The 21,854-nt window shown below is 42.5% G+C and overlaps 2 protein-coding genes across 6 annotated transcripts in view; both read left to right on the forward strand.

Annotated features, from left to right (window-relative positions):
- The window catches only part of AP1G1 (adaptor related protein complex 1 subunit gamma 1), a 37,436-nt gene extending 33,156 nt beyond the window's left edge, over nucleotides 1-4,280 (forward strand). For all 5 annotated transcript variants that reach the window (XM_085589270.1, XM_077786410.2, XM_085589268.1 and 2 more), the window contains one exon: nucleotides 429-4,280. In XM_085589270.1, coding sequence (XP_085445396.1) covers nucleotides 429-530 — 102 coding nt within the window. In that variant the 3' untranslated portion in view covers nucleotides 531-4,280. The remainder of the gene's footprint in view (nucleotides 1-428) is intronic.
- An 892-nt stretch (nucleotides 4,281-5,172) lies between these two features.
- PHLPP2 (PH domain and leucine rich repeat protein phosphatase 2) overlaps nucleotides 5,173-21,854 on the forward strand; it is a 33,512-nt gene continuing 16,830 nt past the window's right edge. The window contains exons 1-6 of the mRNA XM_021526887.4: nucleotides 5,173-5,354; nucleotides 5,567-5,811; nucleotides 11,994-12,127; nucleotides 16,271-16,461; nucleotides 16,881-17,006; nucleotides 18,099-18,253. Coding sequence (XP_021382562.2) covers nucleotides 5,223-5,354; nucleotides 5,567-5,811; nucleotides 11,994-12,127; nucleotides 16,271-16,461; nucleotides 16,881-17,006; nucleotides 18,099-18,253 — 983 coding nt within the window. The 5' untranslated portion in view covers nucleotides 5,173-5,222. The remainder of the gene's footprint in view (nucleotides 5,355-5,566; nucleotides 5,812-11,993; nucleotides 12,128-16,270; nucleotides 16,462-16,880; nucleotides 17,007-18,098; nucleotides 18,254-21,854) is intronic.

The following is a 21,854-nucleotide window of genomic DNA, read 5'->3' on the forward strand; positions in this document are numbered from 1 at the left end:
TTGAGTGGATGGCCCATCTCTCCCTGCAAGTCCAAGTGCAGTGCAGCAGAGTACAGATCTGCCACCTGCTTTCTTTTGTTAACTGGAATTTGAAAGCAGTTAATTTTGTATTTAAGGATTTCAGTGCTTGCAAGAGCAGGGCCAATGCAGACACAAACATGGGTAGAATCTGTGCTGTAACTTTTCTAAGAGCTTGTACCTGATCTGAGAACTGCAGTGACCAATGAATGTCCCACCAGATGGAGCATTTATCTGCAGTGTCATAGCTCACCCTGCCCATACACCCAGCAAACTCTCTCGGTCAGGAAAAGTCTGTGTTGAGCATTTATCGGGTGGGGGAGGGGAACTGAATGAGGTGGGAGTCTCTAACCTTTAATGAAGATCTGAATTTGTTTTGGTTTTGTTTGTTTCCCCCTTTTCTCTTGTAGCAACAACTACGTATGCGGATCAAGTTGACATATAATCACAAGGGCTCAGCAATGCAGGATCTAGCAGAAGTCAACAACTTCCCCCCTCAGTCTTGGCAATGAGGCTCTGGCACCATTCTTATTCTCATCCCACCCAATCAAAAGAACTCTGGGAAGAAGGTTGTGATCCGTGGCAATCCCCCAAACTGCACCATGCACAAGGGGAACAAAAGAGACCTGCTGATGAGGAGGAATTTTCCTGAAGTGATTGCTGACTTTGAAGCATATCTGTTAAGATTAATCTCCTCTCCTCTGCTGATGAGGCTGGTGGCTTGTGGAGGCTACTGTGCACTCTCTCACACATGCATTCACAGCCTGAAGCAACATTCCCTTCTCCCTTTCCCTACCCTCCTTCTCCCTCAAAAAGGAACACAGCCTGGTTGGAAGAGAAGTCTGGAATTTCTAGCAGGGAAACTTTCTTCTCTCTGCAGCAAGTGAGCAGTTGCTCCTTCTTTCTGCTGTCTTTTTTTCCCTGGGGTGGGTAAGGTGTGTTGTCATTAATTTCTAGCTGGATTCCTTTAGGCATTTTCATCTGGGACTCAGATGGGGTCTTGGGGAATGCCAGGCTGCCCTTCCTCTTTCTTCTTGTATCCCCTAGGTCTTAAGGGGCTGGAGGCTTCTTATGACCTACTCAGTGCATTATTGTATACACGCACTTCTTAGTTATGTGCTGCATACCAAGAGCAAGTGAGGCCTTTGGAGTTCATCTGCAAACCTGGAACACAGTGCAGGAGAAGAGGTGCTGGTAAGAGTTGGTAAAATTGCTTTGGTGCTGTACTTGGAAATGAAGCCCTTACATCTGATTTTTCTTTCCTTTCATCAGTAGGCACAGCCATGCAGATTCAGAGTCTTCTGTAGCTTCCCCAGAAAGTGAAGTGAGTTGTGAGAGATGTAGAGATAAAAGGAGCAGCTGGTTTTCTACCACATACGGTTTCAGTGTCTTTCAACCTGTTAATTGTGGTTTATAGGTAGAAAAGACACATTCAATTTTGTAGATCAGTTTTTGGGCAAGGACTTTTGCTCCTGCTGGGAGACTTATCAGAGACTCTGCTGCGAAGTTGCTCTTCCTGGTTATTCCAGAACTTCTCCCCGATTTTATTTCCAGAGCCTGTTGTAGACACCCTGGGTTCCATTTGAGTTACTTCTGACTGGGATATTTGTGTTGTATCTGTAATATTGGCACTGAAATAAAGACCATGCAGTTAAAGAGACCTTTTCCCTTTTTTTTTTACTTAGTTGATCCTTACTCCCCTTTCAGAATTAATGTGCCAGTTCACATTGAGACTGAAAGTAACTTCAGTGTGTTTCGAATGGAAGCCAGTTGTTTTGAGTATTTGGATCCAAAGATGCAAGGTCTGGTTGGTACCCCTCTGAGCTCACAGAAAGCTGTGTTCAAGGATGTCCCTGCAGGAGCTCCTGGGAGATGGTACAGTTCTGGGCAGTCCCTAGCAGATGATGTGTAAGACAGACAAAAGCACAGTGTGGCAAACTTCAGACGTTCAGTGCTCTTTAGCATTTATCTTAGGTCTTCATTTTTGAGTGTGCTGGTAAGCTGAACGTTGGGCACTTCTGCTTCAGTTCTGTTCTAGGGCTTTCCAAGTCCTTGAGTGCTCTGAGCACAAGCTTAGACATAGCTTCTTGCATCCACAGAAGAGCTAACACTGAGCTCTAGAACTTGCCAAAAATATTGCAAGAGTGATCCACAGTGTACTTAGGGAAAACTGAAGACCTATTCTGCCCTTGAATTGGGAGGAGGAGGCTACTGAGGGTTGTTCAGTCCTGTCTGGTCTTAACTGCTTTAAGCAATATAATGTAGGACTGACACTAATTTAAGTGCTGGTCCATGTGTAGTGGAGTAAATTTATCTTCTGTTGAAGGGTATTTTTGCTACCTTACTGATTGAACTGGTTTGGGCCTTTGGATTAGCAAAGAGCTTTTTTCTCCTGAAACTGGCATCAGTGTAGGGTTATAAAATCTAGAAGAACAATGTACAATTTCCTTAAAATTGACTTTGGGTTGTGGTAGGGTCATGCCTTGGCTATTAGTTGGAAGCATCATGAAGCAGGCAGTTCTGCAGGAAATTGCTGAATCAGGGTCCATTTCTGGTGCTGAGCATTTAGCTTAATCGTTTTCACTGCAGTTGTGGTTATTCATTGCCCCAGTAGCTCAAATTCAATGTTGAAGACTGAGCATGTTAAATCCATACCCCAGTGAGCTCTGAGAGTGTCCCAGGTAAAAAGCTAATGGGAAGTCTTTGCCTTGGTTCCTGAACTCCTCATAAGCTCTACCATTCTCTTCACAGAGTTGTACATGATCACTCGTACTGAAAGCCAGCATGCCTCGCTCTCCCTTTGGCTTTGCTGGGAAAGAGCACTGGTACAGGAAATTAGATGGGAAGGAAGAAGAAAATGGTCTCTCACCTGGCCAGTTTGTTGCAGCAGAGTTGGGAACAGTGTATGTTATACCTCTTGTCATGCTTGTTTTCTGTCCCCTAGAGCAGCTGTCGGTCTCTGGTAAGCTTGCAAGGTGAATTCTTTGTGTTCTTGGCTCCTTCAGCCACCATTGCACTATGTCTGTGGGGAAATGGGCATTTCGTCCTGTATTTGAGTCAAGCTGGAGGAGGCCGTGCGTGTACCCAAAATACGTTTTGCATGAAGCCATCCCTTGGCTATGAAGTTCTCCTTTGTAGCAGCCAAACATTCCTGTTGTCCTTGGAGCTCTCCCCTCCTCACTAAGGGATGGATGCTGACATTGCACAAGAAGGAAGGCCAGACTTCACACTTCCCCTCTCTGCAATACCAGATAATACTGCTTGCTCCTTAACCCCCATGTGCATTTCAAGCTCTGTGCTGCTGTGGTTTTCCTCTGGAGTGTACTCACACCTCTGAGGCACTCCAAGCATATGCTGAGTCCTCTTCCTGCTGGTTGAATGCAACTATTCTTAGAGGTCTGGTCAACGTTTTCCTTGCTTCAGTGTAAGGGGGAATATAAAGGCAGCAAGATACGGACCTCATGGCTAATCTTACTAGTATCTGCATGGGAGGCTTTGGAACTGGGAAACACTGGATGTCTGTTTTTCCAAGTGAATGTATTTTGAGTCAAAAAATGACAGAAACAATAGTGGCCATAATGGGCCTGAAGGGGGAGGAAGCATGGAAAGGTCCTTAAAGTCAACTTTGTCCAGGTCTTGATGGCACAAAATATGGCCTTGAACAACTTAATGAAGCAATAGCAGTGAGGGGACTGTCTTTACAGTACCTGGGATCTATAACTCAGAAGATACTGAAGCACCTGGGAAAGGTACCAGTGCCTTGGCTAAGGCTGGTACTAGCTATGGGCCGCGGCAGCAGTGACACTGGTGCACTTTTGTGTGTTCCTTTTCTACTTGGAGGCTGTGAGGGAAGGAGCTGCTGGACTTCTTCCCTTTTAACTTTCACTCTACTCCTGTATATTCCTTTTTATTTTGTGATGTTGTAATTTAAATTTTACACAGAGCCCCATCCTGCCTCTTTGACAGTATAGAGAAAAAAAGGCAAACAAAATTACTAAAATACAAACCCCCAACAAAGCCACCAAATTTAAAGTGAAAAACATGCCATTTGAGGCAGGGCATCTGTTGGCACTCAAAATTCTGGAGACCTATTTTTGAGATGTGAAAAATTTAATTAAATGCTGAGTCACAGGTGAGTGAGGAGCTTAACAAATGTAAACATTTACATGGGATGCATTAGACTTCTGCTGTGTGTATTGTCTTTTGGTTGAAACAAATTATGAAGTGACTAATAAAATGAGACGATATTCAATGATTTAAAATCGCCTTGTTGCTTTCTGCCAATACAGTGGGATAAAATGTTTTGATTCTTAATGTTTGGCCATGGCAATGTGAGATGATGCAAAATAACATGGCCATGTTTTGAAAAAACTTTACAGGAAATTTTGGAGACTAAGATGAGTGGACAGTTGCAAAACACTTGAGTAGTTCCTGTGGAATACCATCCTGAGAGAGAGCATGTTAGTTACAAGCAGCAATGTTTGTCCAGGTGCTAGAAAGGCATGGTGGGATCTGAACACAAGTAATGTGTTTGGAGCCTGCTCTAGGAGCTTGTTAAAAGACCCCTTTCATACTCCATGTGACTCTTGGACAAGGATTGTCACCATATCTCTCTCACCACATGTGTCTGCTTTGTGTTTTAGTCACAGTCACATTTCACTAGATGACCTTTCACGTCTTTTCAAACGTGTAATTTCACTGCGGGGAAGGTGGGAGGCTTTTTTTAATGTTCTTGATCCTTGAGGGAGAAGCAGTGGCTGCCCTAAAACATGCTCAAATTCTTGCAAACTGTCATGATGATGTCATTGGTAGATGATGACGTCACTAGTAGTTAATGACATTATTAGTAGCAGACACTAGTTAAGACTGGCAGAGCTTAGGAGATGGACCTGCAGGGCAGCAGGAGCACGGTGCTGTTCGGCTGCTGAGCAGCGTACCTCAGCTGCGGGGTGCCGATGGTGACACACGCTGGAGCTGTGCGGAGGGCGAGCGGCGACAGGTGCGTTTGCAGCGTTCGCGTGAGCTTTGCCTTCTCCTCGCCCGGCTGGCGAGCGGCTCACACTCGTACCGCCCGCTGGTGCAAGACGCGGACACGGGCCCGGTGCTCGCTGCCCCGCCGGTGCCGCCGGGGCGGGGCCTGCGCCGGACGGGCCGCGCGCTTCCGGGGCGGGCCGCGGAGGCCCGGGGTGCCGGCCTGGCCGGTGATGGGGGAGGCCGGGCCGGGTGCCGGGCTGGGGCCCAGGGCTGCGCAGGAGCCCGAGGAGGACGAGGCGGCCGCGCCGGGCGCCACACGAGGGTGCCGGGCCGGATCCCGCGGCGGCATCCGGGTGCTGAAGGTGAGGAGGAGACCGAGGCCTCCCCCGCTCCGGGCGGCTCGGTGGGGGGAGTGGGAGTCGGCTGCGGCACGTCGGGCACACTTGCCCGCTGCGACCGTGGTCTTTCCCATGCCAGTGGCTGCCGCTTGTGCGGAGTTGCGGAGCGGGCCGGTGCGGGCCGGGTCGGAGCGGCCGCAGGCGCTGCTGACGCTCAGGTCTGGGCTGCCTTGCAGAGGAACGCCAAGCGCACCGGGAGCAGGAGCTGCCAGAGCAGCAGTCGGGTTGGTTCCCGTGAGAGGACCTGGCTGAAAGGGGATGTTCGACGAGGCTGCGTGTATGTTTATGGGAGAGACTCAGCAGCTGCGGCTCCTTCGGACTTGCACCTGGTCCTCTGCACAGTGGACACCCAAGCCGCGGAGATCTGTGACAGAGAAGGGAGGAAAAACCTCTTTTTGCAGCTTCATGGAGACCTGGTCAGGTGAGGGCTGAGAAAGGATAAACCTGACTACAAAATGTTTTGTATAGTTTTGCGAGCCTCTGTTCACCATGTCCCTATGCCTGTTGTGAGGGTGGGTAGGGAGCAGGTAGAGGTAGTAGCTGGCAGTCAGGTACAGCCTTAAGTCATGCACTTCATAAAAATTAGGTAGTGGTGAAATAGAAGTTACACACCTCGTAGTTATGTGTTTTAACAGGGAGAGTTTGGCTATTGCTCCAACCAGAAATATGTCCTCATTTTCTGAGTAGAGGCACCTGTTCATATATTTCTTTAGTATGTTCTGTGTTATGGGGATTTTAGCATCTGGACAACCTCATCTATTTAAGAGGCTGTAAACAGTTACTTTGAGTCAGCAAAAGCAGTAAGGTGCTTTCGCAATTATGTCATTTCATATTTACATGTGAGTAATTTTTTTTTTGCTGAGAAGAGTTGTCAGCTAAGTAATTAAAGGCAGATAGAAATTGTAGCAAGGGTTATATAAAGAAGGTTTAAGCATCAGATGCTACGTTTTATGCCGGAAGTCAATTTAGGCTGAAAATAGATGGCTCAGGGTTGTATGTGTGCGAACTTTGTGCTGTGACTGTGTTATGGACTCATCTTGGTTTAGAAGCTCCCATTCAGTTTGTTAGGATTTAAACTTTGCACTGATTCTTCCAGACTTAAGATGCAGTTATAAAATTGCCACTCCTGTTCTCAGAGGCAAATGATTGCTGCAGTCTCCTTACTTAAAGGTTGGACAGAGGTAGTAGCTGGATTTTGGATAGTGAAATGAAGGTTACAGGTCTCATGTGTCCAAATCTTAAAACTGTGATGTATGTTTGCTCTGCAGTGGGGTGGTAATGCTAGTGGTGGGAGATGCAGAGAGAACAGGACGTGTTCAAAACTGACTCTTAGAAAAGATTATTTACAACCATTTGCTTTACCCTGGTCAGGGTTACAGGAATTAGGGATGGATTAGTTAGAAACACTGTATGAGAACAGATGGACACTTGAACACTGCCACTGAGGCAGCTGAAAACCTCTGTTGCTTGAAAAATTTGTAAGGGAGTTGGCATATTTTGGACCCTAATAGCGAGCAGATTTTCCAGCAATTTTTAAGGAAGAGCAGAGCCATTTGTGCAGATCATGAAAAAATTAGGTAAAGCTTGTAGATGTTTTCAGAGAGATACATTTTGACTTTATTTAGCTTTTGAAGTGGCTTTTGCATTTGAATTCTTTTCAACCTCTCTTTTCTTATGCTAGCTAGCTGTGCCTGTCTTTGATTTGTGGTAGATTTTGCACTAGATTAGCAAATTGGATCTTCTGTTAGCCTTTTGGAAGCAAGTACTGAGCTGTAAATTATTACTTCCCACTCCTTTTGCCTCTTGGTATGTTTAGGACTTGGCCAATATTTTTCATAAGTTTTGTGAAGAGTTCTTGGTTATGATGTGTCTGTTCCTGGTAATTTTCAGAGTGTGTTTGTCACAGAAGAGATCCTTGAAATACTTCCCACTGGAGTTTTTCTTGGTAGAGAAGTGGGAGTTACCAGTATTGCTTCAGTAACACCTGTGTTAGTAGCAGGAAGCAGGCCAGAGTGGTATCTACTTGTATGTCCATGGGAAGATGATAGAGTGCTCAAGATTATCCTCATGCCCTATTGAGATAATTCCTTCCTCAAACAAACTTTACCAATTACTTTAATAATATGCTCACTATACAAATTACTTTGTTAAATATCTGATCACATATTACCATAACTACGTGCCTCTCTCAGACAGCTTCTGAATTCTTCGCCCTTTTAATATCAGCAGGTGACTTTCTTTCCAGAGCATGGCAGACATTAGTTTGAAACCTGACTTGGAAGACTGAAAGCTGTATGGAAGAATAGCATAAGCTCTTTTATGTATTCAGTCTAAATATTCAACAATATGCTTGTGATCATTCTGTTTCCTTTTCAATTAAGTTTCTGACTTCAAGTCAGTTTCTGTAAGAACTTTTTCTCCACAATGCACCTCATGGATCTTTAACTTTCTGCTAGGCAGAATCTTTCTTTATGCTTGTATCCCTTCATATCCAGAAGTTGTATCTTCCTGAGGGAAGGGTTAGACAAGAATTGCACAGCTACCTTCTTTGCTCTGAATACCACTTACAACAAAAATTTAAGCTTCCAAGATTTGAAAACTTGACCCTTACTTATGGAGAGCTACAGTTACAACAAGAATGAAACTGAAACTGTTGCTCCTTCTCTTTGTCTTTTCTGTCTCCTTAAGGCTTTGCGCCTGTGCTCCAGAGAGCTTCTGTGAGCAGAGGAAGTATTCAGTCCCTGATGTGTGATACTACTGAGGATGTGGTGGGCTGTTTGAGCCAGATCGCAGCTGCTGTGACAGCTGTGTGTTCTCACATGTGCCAGTGTTCAGAACTCATTGTGTTTGGTACAGGATGAGTTTGTGCGGTTCTAATGTGAGCTGATGCCGGTTTGGGTTTCACACCACATTGCTTTCTCTTGAAAGGAAAGTGTATTTTTCTACTGCACTTTAGCTGTTACTTCTGGAATCTGTTGGACTTGACCAAGTTAGTGAAGAAATTCCATATGGAAACTGCCATTCCATGTACAGGTTTTGATTTTCCTTTTGCTGGCCTGTCCAGGGTTTTCTTAGTGAATCATATGGCTCTTGATGAGAACTTGGAGCAGTAATCCATTCCTTCAGGTATCCAAAATGTCTCCAAGAGCACTCAGGGAACTGTTCCCTTTCTAAGTATGAGCATGGTCCATAGGCAATGGGTTGGTTTGCTCCTGACTTTATTTACAGACCCTGTGAGTGTTAGTCACATACCTGGCTCTGCCCTGGTGTTCCTCGGTCACAGGTCCAGCACAGAGCAAAGTGCCAGAAGGCAGTCAGACACCATTTCCACCATGTCTTCATGACTAAAATACCTAACCCTGAGCTCTGCTTCCTCTGCAGAGTGGCCAGACATTGCCTCCTGTGACTTTTTGGGTGTAGATCTTTCTGTAAACTCAAAACTCTCTTGCCAGATAGTGAGGTTTGAACAACTTGTGCTGTTTTACAGACAGCTTCCAGAAATTAGAAGACTTTCTGGGAAGGTTTTTGTCCTGCAGCCATTGACCAGCAAACCTAGCTGATGCAATAGAATAGGCTAGTCATATGATTGGTTTTCAGATAGGAATGGTTCTATGGCACTAGAGGTACATTTGTAGAGGATTGGGCTTGAATAGATATTGCCATCAGTGTTCCTTTGTACATGGCTTTCATAGAAATGAAACAAAACCAAAGGTATTGTGTTTGATGTCTTCAAAGAGCAAATCAGTTTGATTTATGTGGACAAGAAAGAAGATTAAGGATTTTTCAAATCAGCATTTTGAAACCCTACAGTATTAATTCTTGATGAAGTATAAGATGAAAAGAAAAAAAAAGCTGATCTCATCTCCAGAATGGTAAGTATGGTACAATTTGAGTATTCAGCTTTTTCAGGAGGGTAAGTCACAGCACTGTATCCCAGAGAGCATTGAGCAGCCTGTACAACTGTGACTTACTTGTTTTCATATGACACAAATTATCCTTGTACTTCATTAATTTTCTTCCTGAATTCTGATGTGCAGGTAGGTAGTTCAGTGTGTACACAAAAAAACCCCTCCATTCAGCAAGCAAATAGTAAAGTTTGAGTGTTTGTTTGTTTTTTTCCTTGGGAAGTCTAGGTGCAGACTACTTGATATGCTATTTTTGTGAGTGGCACTCAAGCATTTAACATTCCTGAGCTATGGGTCACATGCTGGAAAGGTTGTTTCCTGGCAAGCATAAGGCTTTAGTAGCAGAAGAATAGGAGTCTGGGGTAGTCAAGGGAAACTTGGGCAACATAGTTGGAGATCCAGTCAAATGTCTCATATTCTTGGATCCTATGCTGAAGGGTATACATTATGTCAGGCGTACTGTATTGGACATCAGCATTGTTCAGTGAAATCTATTATTTATTCATTCATTCCAGTTTCTAATAGCTTGCCTGTTACAGGAGACAGATACACAGGTTTGTCACTTCTTGAGATGTGTCTTGGTGACTCCAAAGGAGACCTGGATGACTAGGCACTTGTAAATGGTGCATGTTTTATGAAATCAGTCCTGCCTTAATTATTTGATGGCATTTGTAAATGTCAGTAATAGTGCAAATACTCTGATATAATAATTTAAAACAATCTGAAATGTTCTTATTCTGAAGAAGAGATGAGAAGAAGAGGAAAGGTTTGGTACATACAGCAATGAAATGTTTTTAAATTAACTTTTTAAATGTTTAAAAAAATTAAGACACACACTATAAATAATGTATGCAAGTCAACAAAGTTTAGTGGAAAACAGGTTCTACTTAGCAAATTTGATCTTGACGCTTCAAAATTTCAGGCTTGCTTACCAAAGGTATTAGTCATTCATTGCAGTGAGATGTTGGACTGGGCTCTGAGCCTGTTCAAGTCGAAGATGTCCCTGTCCATGGTGGGATGGTTGGAGTAGATGACCTTTAAAGGCCCTTCCTACCCCAAATGCCTGAGGTTCTGTGTTCTGATGTCATGGGGAGAAAAGCAATGCACAAACCAGTAAAACTCATTGGCTAATATCTTACGAACTGGAAACTGTTATTTGGCGTAAGCATCTTGTTTTGGGTGAGGAGCTGTTTGAAGGAAGAAATGTAAACTTCCCTTGTTCAGTTTGCGTTGTTAATAACCTGTGGCTAAAAAGTAAGAGCTCAGGAGGGCATGGATGGAGGGAGTGATGGGTACTGAGAAGTCAGTACAGCAGATTGCTCTAGATAGTTTAGCATGCAGTATTCCCTGAAAAACACTGCTTTTCAGTATCGCTAGGTAGATTTATGTAAAAGACAAGTGAACTAAATACTGCAAAGGAGAGGAAGGAGGCTATAAGTTGTCCAAAGATGCAGTTCAGGAGGACTCGTGCATTGGAGGGATATGAGTCTAGAGCAGGTTTAATGCAAGAACAGAAAAGTGTTTGAGTTGAACTGATGTGTATGTGTGGTTTTGTAAAGTCAGTGCATGGATAGAGGGAACAATCATTTTAGTGCTTACAGAGTAGGGATAAACTAGAAAAAAATTGGTGGTAAAAATGCTTTTGAATCAAAGTAGACCCACTCTTCTACAAGAATAGTTTTAAAAGGATCTTGCACCTTATATTGAAGAGGAAGTTTGAAATGTTTAGTAACATGGTTTATAAACTCCTGTTTAAAGAAGACATGACCACTGAGATCCACTGACTGTAATCTGAAGCTAGGCACTTTTAGATTAAAAAAGGGAATTTTTTTATGTTGGATAATCAGTAGACCATTGGAACAATATATTTTTACTCCTACGTAACATTTTCAGTGCTTAATCTTTTAAACCTTTTTTTTTTTTCCTAAAATAAAACTTGTAATTTAGCAAGAAATTTGTTGGTTTTATTGAAGAAAATCACAATACAGGGTCCCTGGAAAAAGTGAGAAGAGAGGATCAGAAAACATGTTTTCCATTCTGAATATACTAAATCTGATGCTTCACAAGAACTTTCTCTTATTGCTGTTAATTCAAGCTAGCCACTGAGTGCTTCCTGTGTTCTGCCACAGTTCCAAAACATCCTTTTATATATGCTAGTTGAGTTAACTTGCCAAAGCATAAGAATCTAGCCACTGATGTGAGCTGAAGAGAGTAGGAAATTTGTCTTATGTTTGTTTTGGGGTATTTTTAATAATTCTTCATGAGGATTCTTCAAATGCTTTGCTCTAAGCTGCATTCAGAAGAAACATTTAATAGTTCTTTTTTATTTTTGAGGCATTATACATAGGGGTTTTTAATTACTTGGCATCTGCTTTTTTGATATTTCTGGGTTTTGTGTCTTGTCATGGATTCCTCCTGGTGTTCCTTAAATCATGAAATAGAAGTACTCACCATGAATTGTGTGGCTTATGCCAGTTGCTGTTTCTCTGTGTTTCTCTTCTGCAACATAATTCACAAGTGCTGCAGCTCTTAAGTGCTGCTTATCAAGCAGGGAGCAGACACCCAAGAGTCTGTGCTTGCCAGACCTTTTCAGAGGAGCAGAACAGACGGTGTGTCAGTATTCCTCAGGCTTTAGATGTACTGAGACTTGTTTAATCTGTTTTGCATTCTCAAACTTCTTTCTTGTATGTTTTGACAGGAGGCTGGAGCCCACAGAAAAACCCCTTCAGATTGTGTATGACTACTTGGCTGGGTTGGGTTTTGATGATCCTCTCAGAGTGCAGGAAGAGGCAGCAAACTGTGATCTCAGCTGTATGATTCGCTTTTACAGTGGTAAGAAATTGTGTGTGTGCATACTGTCACTGTTTCTGCAGCTGTAACTGTGAGCTGGAACTCAGCTAAAGCCTGAGTCATCAGCCTGTTGGGTTTGTAGAGGGCTACATCAAGCACCTGTAGTACCAGTAAGCATTTCTTAAAATAAGACATTTTGAAGATTAATAGAAAAAAATCACACTTCTGTAGTTTTCTTGATCCTGTCCATGACTTGAGAAAAGACAGGTCCACAGGAAGATACAAAATTGCTCTGTTGTCTTTAGATTCAAATATTGCAGCTGATGACATAGAGCTCCCACTGGGAGTTCCATTTAGATGTGCATGAAGACTGTATTTACAAAAATTTATGGATACGGCCAAGGAAGCACCTGGTCAAATACTTCCACAACCTTTAAACAGTGAACAGTGAAGGTGCCAGCTGGTTAATAATAATACAGGCTGCTGTCAGAGCCCTAGGTCACTGGATTGCAGAAGCAAGACTTTGGAGTGTGGCCTGTTGAATTGATTTGGGCAGGATACAATATACATGAGGAGCCACAGATAACAGGCATAGGCTTGTGGGCAGGTGGTACTAGCGGTCAGAAAGGGAATTCACTGAAGTTAACAGGAAATATAAAAGAAATGAGGGTGAGGAAAGATAATAAGGAAATTATTTCCTTACTTGTAAGTACTTCACCTGTGTATTTTTTGCATTTCAGAAGAAAAAAAATCAAGGTGCTTTTAATGGAAAATTGTTCTTGCATTGTGGATCTGGGCAGCCAGGCTAAGCTGCTAGCCATCTTTTCGTTATTCAGTGTCAAAAAAAATGCATTTATAAGGAATCAGCTTCTTCACCCTGCTGTCTGAGACAAACCCCTTCTGTCTGGGAACTATGTGTAAGAACAGGCAAAACAGTGTAGATACTGTAGATACAATGTATACACCACATATAAATATAAGCCGATATATATATATATGTGTGTGTGTGTGTGTGTGTGCAAAACATGGAGTGTAACAGATGGGAAGAAGTGTGACATGCATAGTCTGGATTTATGGAGCAAGGAAGAGGGAGTCAGAAGTTACTTTAGCTAGAAGGAGTAGAGGCATCAAGGATAGGGGTATGGAGAACTTTTGAGGAAAAAATGAAGGCTTGGGTATGTCAAGCAGGAACTGCTGAGGATTCACGAACAGCGACTCAGCTTCATTGGACCAAATAGATAGAAAATGTAATTGAGTAGTTTCAGTCAGCAAGGGTGGCTGGTATTCTTAGAAGAAAGCAATGAAGGAAGAAGTATAAGGGTTAAAGTGTGTTCAGGAGACCTGTTTTAAGGAAGTACAAGGAAATGCTGACAAAGTGATTCTCAAAGATGGGGAGGAATTAGAAGGAATGCTATGGAGGATGATGAAATAATTTTGCAAAGTCTGCAGCCGACAACATAAGGGAGAAAGTAAGGTGCTCTACACAGAAAATCTTCGTATCATGGCATCACAGATTGGTTTGGATTGGAAGGAACCTTAAAGATCACCTAGTTCCACCCTCCTGTCATGGGCAGGGACATTTTCCACTAGACCAGGTTTCTCCAAGCCCCACCCAGCCTGACCTTGGACAGTTCCAGAGATGGAGCAGCCACAACTTCTCTGGGCAACCTGTGCTAGGGTCTCCCCACCCACCCCATAAAACATTTCTTCCTTATGTCCAGTGTAAATTTGCCCCCTTTCAGTTTAGAAACATGGCCCATTGTTCTGCCACTGTAGGCCTTCATAAAATGTCTCTCTATGCCTTTCTTGTATCCTGCTTTTTTATATAGAAAAGCTGCAAGAAGGCCTTCCGAGAGCCTTCTCTTCTCCAGGCTGAACAATCCCAACTCTCTCAGCCTGCCTCCATAGGAGAGGTGTTCCAGACACCTGGCTGTGTCCACAGCTGCCCTGTGACCCACTCTAGGATCGGTGTTATGGTTTTGGAGCAGAGAGGGGAAACTGGAGGATTGGTACAGCTGCAGAGTAATGCTTGGAACAGTGCTGCTGTGGCAGTTCATGGTAGGATACCACTTTAAGGCCCACAGTAATGTTTTCTTACAAGTGTGGGGCTGGTCTTTCAGCTTGGTGAAATCAAAGCAATCTTTTTCTGTGGATTCTTACAGTTTCTCACCAGTAAGGACATCTTATGTCAAACTTCCTGTGTGTGAAACAAAACTATTGTTGTAAATAAATAACTACATGTTTCAGCTAAATTCAGCCAGCTATGTACATCAAGACAGCACTTTAGATTTGGCAAGCTGAAGATCCTGCTGTCTAACTGAGAAATAATATTACAACTTGAGTTAGTAGTTAACTATTTGCTCCTGATAAATGTTTAGAGTATTGTTTTCTTATTCAAGCTTACTGCGTGATCAGTGTGACCTGCTTACTCCACGTAGCATCAGTTTGAACATCCAGCCCAGCACCCAAGGAGGGTGCCAGGAGCAGCTGGACCTTAGTGCCCATCAGCTCTGAAATCCCTTCATATGCTACCAGTATCTCTTTCAGTTAGAGTATTGTGGGCTCCAAATCCTCTGCCACCGTGACTCCAGAAGCTGAATGGTTGGCCTTGAGTGTGTCCAGTAGGGCAGCAACTGGCAACAGTCTGACTCCAGTCGAGTCTGAGAAGTTGCAGTGGCTTGTCACTGGGTTGGAGTAGCCATAAATAGTTGCTTCTCCCTAAACAAGACCTGAACCACATTCATGGTGGCTAGCAATAGGGAACCACACTGATCTCAGTATCCCAAGGATATTAGAAATTCCCAAATGCTTTTGTAATTAACCTGGAGGAGAAAAGGAGGATGTGGGAAGTGTCCACTCCCTAAGTGGAGTCTCTGAGGAGAAAAGGCAAACGGTGTCATTATTGATATTTTCCACTAAATGGCACCAGAGCACAAAGGTAAGTGCCTTGCTGAGCACACAGACCAGATTACAAAATACAACACCATAACCTTAACCCAGCCTTTACAGCAGATTAAGGTGTTACATAATGCAGTCTTGAGAACAAGTGCAACAAAATTAAGCAAGACAATCAATATTGTGACCAGCCACTGTTAAACCAATACAATAAATGCTTATAGCAAATCTGTTTTAACACACTCTGGTCAGATCTGTCTCTGCCCTTAGTGCACCAAGTCTGGCACATAAAAGGACCATTGTGGTTTAACCTCAGCCACCCAATAAGCAGCTTCCCTCATGGGATGGGAAGGAAAATAGGAAAAAAGTGATACCTTTGGACTGAAAACAGTTTCATAATTGAAATAAAGTAAGATAATAGTAATTCTAATGAAAAGGGCAATAACAAAGAGACAGGAATAAAACACAAATTATGCACAATACACTGCTCATCACACTGGTGCCCTTTCTCTAGCAGTGCTCAGCCCTCCTTTCCCAATTCCTTCAGTTTGTGTATTGCATGATGTTCTATGGTGTGAAATATCCCCTTTGCTAATTTGGATCACCTGGTCCAACCATGCTTCTTTGCAGTTTCTTGTGCCTGCTTGCTGCAGAGAAAGAGACACTGTAAAGTCCTTGACTTGGGTGAGCCCTGCTGAACCCACTGAAACCCACCTGCTGCTGAAACAGCAGGTTTTTTTTAATGTTTTGTGGTTTTTTTATGCTACCAACATTATTCTCACACTGAAGCCAAAACGCAGCCTTGTACCATCTGCCAGGAAGAAAATTAAGTCTATCTCAGGCAAAACCGGGACAGTCATCTTCAGGGAAAGAACTTTGTAGTTGATTTTCCAGGCCTGCCTTTAAAGTCTAGTAGAAACCACTTATTTAATGATTTCTGTGACTTTACCTGACTCAACGAGAATTTAAAATTGCTTTTTTGTTGCATTTTAATGAAGGATATTTGGCAAACATGTGGATTTGCTAAGGTCTGTAACTACCTGGATTAAAAACACACTGCATGGCAACCATTCTAACATTGTTCTGGGAGGCACAAGTGGTGCTGCTCAGCCACTGGTCCTGGGCTGACTGAGAATGTTGCTTGTCCTCTGCACGAGACTTTCTTTTAAAATGCAATTTGTTTGCTTGTTCTTTACAACAACTGGTTTTGCATGTTAGATCCGAGTTATTTGTACTCACAGATGAGAATGAAGAACATATGGACAATAAATTTGTCACCTTTTTCTTCAGAAAAGCCATGCCAATTGGAACAGTTGGATCGCATCCTGCTCTCTGGAGTCTATAACGTACGCAAAGGAAAGACCCAGCTGCACAAGTGGGCAGAGCGCTCAGTCACTCTCTGTGGTACGTGCCTCATTGTGTCCTCAGTGAAGGACAGCCATGCAGGGAAGATGCACATCTTGCCTCTCATTGGAGGGAAGGTAAGATTTCTTTTTTTTGGTTAGTTCCCTGTAGCCTGGGAAGGAGGAAGAAATGGTAGTCATGGGAATTGCCCACAAGAGATTAATGTAGGCTTTTTTAACATATTACTGCATTAATGTGCCCAACCGTTCTCTACTTGCTTTGCTTAGGTAGTAGTCTGAAGGCTAATAAAAGGAAGAAACAATTGTTCAGCTTTCACAGCTGTGAAACAGTAGCCAATGTGAACAGGCACTCTGGAAATTACATTTCAGCGGAAAAATGCTAAGCAATATTTACTTCTGTGTTTTTCTCCAGTGTCTGCAGCTATATTTTCAGCAAAATGCAGTGTTGCTGGTGGTCAGTAATAATTCACCCTAGACTTCAGGTCAGTTGTAATTGCTGGCGCTTAGGCAGACTGTTGTCAATTCTCCCTCTGCAGGTGGAAGAGATGAAACGTCGGCAGTACACCCTTGCTTTCACATCTGCTGGAGCACAAGCTCAGACATACCACATTTCCTTTGAAACCCTGGCAGAGTGCCAGCGGTGGCACCGGCAAGCATCCACGGTGAGGCCATGGGGACAGTGCGATTGGGATGCTGGTGCAGGGTACACCACAGGAAGGATAATCTGATGCAAGCTTGATCTGCAGTCAGAGATAAAGCTAGGATGCTGGAGAAAGTACCCAGGACATTTTCCAGCTTTATTTCCTTCATGCTCTGGGCTACAGTGATTTTTCTCTTAGTCTTCTCTTTTTCTCTACCTATGCAACAATGTTGAACAGTAGTTCTGTGCTGTTTTAACCACTGCTGCACCTACAAGACTAACTTAATCACAGGTCCATAGAGCAAACCAGAGGGACTGACTGACTTTACAGCGATAGAAACCTACACATTGCATTTGTTGCCATACTTGAATGTGCCTGAAGTAAGACCTGGACTTTCACAGGGCTGCCCTGAGGTTTGAGTTACAGAGACATTTTAGGTCAGCCAGGATATTATGAAATACAAAATGAGTTCAGGATAAAGCAGGTCATAAAATGTCAAATTAAGCACCAAAGACCTCAAAACAAAACATGCTTTATGAAAGGACATGAGATTTGCAGAGACTTTATGAAATGTTGTAAAGCCATAATTTATGAAGCCTTTTTATAACAAGTTATGTTTCAAATTTTATATTATCAACAAGCTAATAAAAGAAAGAAGTAGCTAAAAGTACAGAAGAAGCAGCTGTGCTAGGCAGAGGTTATGTAAACCTCAAAGAACTGAACTGGAAAATCAACTGCTTTCTGTTGCTTCTTGCACCTTTGTAAAGCACTTGAGATTATTCTTTCTCAATAGAGTTTCCTGAAAGATCTGTTTTCCTCTATTACACTGGGTCTCTTACAGCCTAGCCTTTAGGCAGTGTGCCCGGTGCACATACAGAGCAAGGCTTTGTGTGAATCCTGACTGGTATCCAGCTATGTGTCCTTGTCAGGGATGTAGCAAAGGGCATAGGCTTGTACTTCATGGACTCCCATTTCCTGCATGGACTCTACCTCCAGGTACAAGTGGTTCTTTCATGTTCTTGCAAATTGTTTATTACTTATATTCTTTGGCCTTCCATTGGACTTCCAGAGAAAATTTGTTGCACAGCTGCAGCCTTTTCTTTTTCTTTTCAGATTGTGTCTATGCGATTTAGCATGGTTGATCTTTCATGCTACAGCCTTGAGGAAGTACCAGAGCACCTCTTCTACAGTCAAGACATCACCTACCTCAACTTACGCCACAATTTTATGAGAACAAGTGGAGCAGGGAGTCTTGACTCTCTTTGCAGGTCTGCAAAGAATAATTTTTCTTCTACATTTGGAGTCCATGACATGTGGATACAGGAATGAAGTACTGCCTGTTCTTTTGGGGATGGTAAAAAAATAGATCTTTAGGAAGCTCTAACAAGTTAGGGGGGCAGCACAAGCAGGAATAAACTTCCAACTATTAGTAGTATATTCGTGAGCTCCCTTCCACAGATTCTGTGCTAACTCTGATTTGAGATAAGGCTTGTGGGGTGACATGCCATTTATATGGACAAGATGCAATAGTAATATTAGGCTGCTTGCTAAGAAGAGAACATCTCGGGGTATAAAACAAAAGGCAAGGAAAAGCATAATGCTGCTGTTGTGAAATAAGTGTTTGTAGGAAGAAGTTTAGGTCTGAAAAACCCTGTTGCGGCAAGTTCTTAATGTGTATTTGGAATTGGCAGAGGGCCTGTGAGACTCCAGCTTTGCTTTGGAAACTTGTGATGATCTGCTTTTAAGAGAGTAGCAGTTGTGTGATGGTATGGAAGCATGATGTAGTCATCTTAGGTAAGTGAAGGAGTCTTACAAAAATATTTTTAAATTAATTTCCCAAAATCATAAAAATCTAGAGGGAGATTAGTCTGTTGATATGTATACCAGCCATGCTAAATAGAATTCAAGGAGTTGCTCTATGAAATTTGAAAACCGTTAGGAAGCTTATAGTAATATTGTCCAATGGCTCTGTTTGGAATGCATTTCCCTAAGGAAAATGTATTTGGAGAAACTTTGCAAAACTGCTTTTTGGTTTTTTGTTTTATTTGGTTTGTTGTTGTTGTGGTTTTGAGGTTTGGTTGTTTTTGTCATTTTGGTTTGTTGGGGGGTTTTTTTGCAGGGTGGAGTGGGGAAAGGTGTATTTTTGTTTTCTTTGTCTCTAGGGGCCTACTACTGTGCTAATATATTTTTCTTTCTCTAGGGTTAGAGATGCCCAGGTATCTATGAGAATATACAATGAAAAAAATTGCTCACTTTTGGGAATTCTTTGCAGTTTCCTTGTGAACCAGAGTCTAGTCTGGTTTTCCAAACTTGCTTAAAAGCTTTCTAATGCTGAATTGTAATAGATTCTGTCACTGAAGAAGCTGCTTAAAATAATCTTAAGATTTTGCTCTCTACTTGTCTCTTCAAATACATAGTATGATTTTTGAAAAGCACATCAGAACTTTATTTTCTAAAATGGAGTATCCTTGGTTCACTGGATCAGCAAAGGGTCTTGAAATTTCTTTTGACCTTGCATGTAGTCAACAAGAAATCTGACATGTCAGAAACTCAACTCTTTTCCTGGCCGTGACTATGTTTGATGAAGCTGAAATCCACAAACAAACAAAAGCCATAAAAGAAGCTCTCACTTCACACAATCTTGAATAAACAGATAGCATAGGTTGCCCATATAAGGCTGCTCATTGCCTTTTGAAAAGATTTTCTGTCTGAGGTTTTTAGGATGCTTCTAAAATTACAGCACCACAAGAAGACCCTTGCTCACTTGCAGTAAGTGCTCTCTGTGCATTGAGACTGTCAATTCCCAACAGCAGAATTTTTCACAATGATAAGATCTCTTCCTCTGAGCAACTTTCAAGCTTTAGGAGTCTAATTACCTATAATTATAACAATTGAGCAAAAATTATTGGCTAAAGGGAATATGTTAAGCAAAGGGCATTAAATGGTCCTACCTGCTTTGTTACATCTCCTAGCTTATTTTCTATGTACTGTAGTACCTTTCAAGCATCTCCCTTATCTGAAAAACACCGAGATCTGGTCTTAATTGATATGTGTGTGTGCACACACGTGTATACATCTACATGACTCTTGTCAGCATTCTAGCTAGTTCAGATTTGTGCTGGTGTGCTTTGGTGGCAGAACAGGATGTGTTAAGCTTGGAACATTTCAGGGCAGCACCAGTTTGGGCTGCTAAACAGAAGATGGTCATCCCATGGAAGATTCACTGCTGTGTTTCCATACCTCTTTGCCATCTCAGTATGCCCTATGAGAGCCCAAACCATAACCTGAGGAGCCACAACAATTTTGGAATCTTTATCCCCTGTAATACCTGGTTCATAAATACAGCTTGAATGAGAGTTGCATTTCCATTCCACTCCACTCCTACATCACTACATGAGCTTACTGAGGCAAAGAAGAGGGAACAGAAGAACTCAAAAGGCTTTTGAGTATTGTCCTCCCCACTGAGTATGGAAGCATGCTTGAGGAATCTCAGACCAATCTGTGTCATATTCCAGTTTCCCTTCAGCTTTTGGAAACTGTAATGCCTCTCTTGTGCTTGCTTTGATATTTTTGCAGAGGGATGAATTCTAAACATGAGTTGTGCTGTTGTGTATCCCTCAGAGCAGCTTCTCACTAAACTGTTAGGGAGAGAGAAACACTGCTTGGCACTAAGAACATGTATAGCAAAAGCCATTGCATAACTCCTGAGAAAGGAGTTTTATTAAAGCATTTGCTGATTTCAATCCCTGAGATCCACAACATGTCCTAAATCTCTTAGTTGAATCAGCTAATGAGATTGTTCAAATCTTAGGTTCATCTTCATTGTTTCCTTCTTTTCCAATACTGTGGTGGAGTTCTGTGTGCAAATTTCTATTTTTTCTATCATTGTTATGTCTTTGCATTATCCTTCCTTTGAGGAAGGCTTTTACCAACATAGCATTTTTTCTCTTTGGCTTTCAGTTGCAGTATGAGAGTCTGTGGCTGTAGCAAACAAAAATGCCTGTGCCCTTATTCATATGATTGGGTGCTCAAAGCAAACAACTCATGTCCAAGTTTCAGCTATGCTCCCTCTTTCAAAAGAACACCCCCCAATGTTATAAAGCAAAATGGAGAAATATTATGCATAGTTCCTACGCAGATCATTACAAGTATTATGAATCCAAAAAAAGTCACTATAAAGAAGAAAACAACTTCAAAACCTTTCAGTCCTATATTTCAAGACATCTCAAGCTAGAAGTAATATTCTCCCTCAAGCTAATTAACCTTGGTTTTGTTACTGATATTAGAACATTTGCTTCAAAATAAGAGCTACACACCCATGCCTGGGAAAAGTAGGGTAGGGGAGGCAGATGAATAGCTGCATGTGTCCAAGAAGTAGTTCTCTGGTACATGAAATTTGTAGTTATCTCGTAGAAGTGAGATATTAATTTCCCCACTGAATTAATTTTTGGTGGTTCCATTTTGGGATGAAGAGGCTTTTACTTGGGGAGCAATACTTTTGCTTTCTGTAGAAGGAGGCAGGAACTCTTGGAGGAGAACCCTGCTGTATGTTACCCCAGCCATGCTAAATTCCTTCTCTCTCTTTGGACCTAGCAAGGTGATTGAAGGAGCTAGAAATAGGTAACCATTTCTCAAGCACCAGTGGGACTGTAGTGACTGTGGGCTGTGTGTACTTGGGGCAGTAGGTGGGATACAATCTGCTGAGCAAGGAGCACTGTAGTTGTGCAATCTTGTTCAAGGACCTCTGGGTGCAGGTCTTGGGTTTTCCCAGCATGAAGCATATGCTTTCCTAGTCTTCCCTTTTACAGCTTGGCTTGGCTTTCTGTTTTATTCTCAGAATAGTCCTAGTGAATGTTTTCAGTTCCTCTT

Source organism: Lonchura striata, chromosome 11 (assembly GCF_050655825.1).
Source record: "Lonchura striata isolate lonStrDom1 chromosome 11, ASM5065582v1, whole genome shotgun sequence".
Taxonomy (NCBI): domain Eukaryota; kingdom Metazoa; phylum Chordata; class Aves; order Passeriformes; family Estrildidae; genus Lonchura; species Lonchura striata.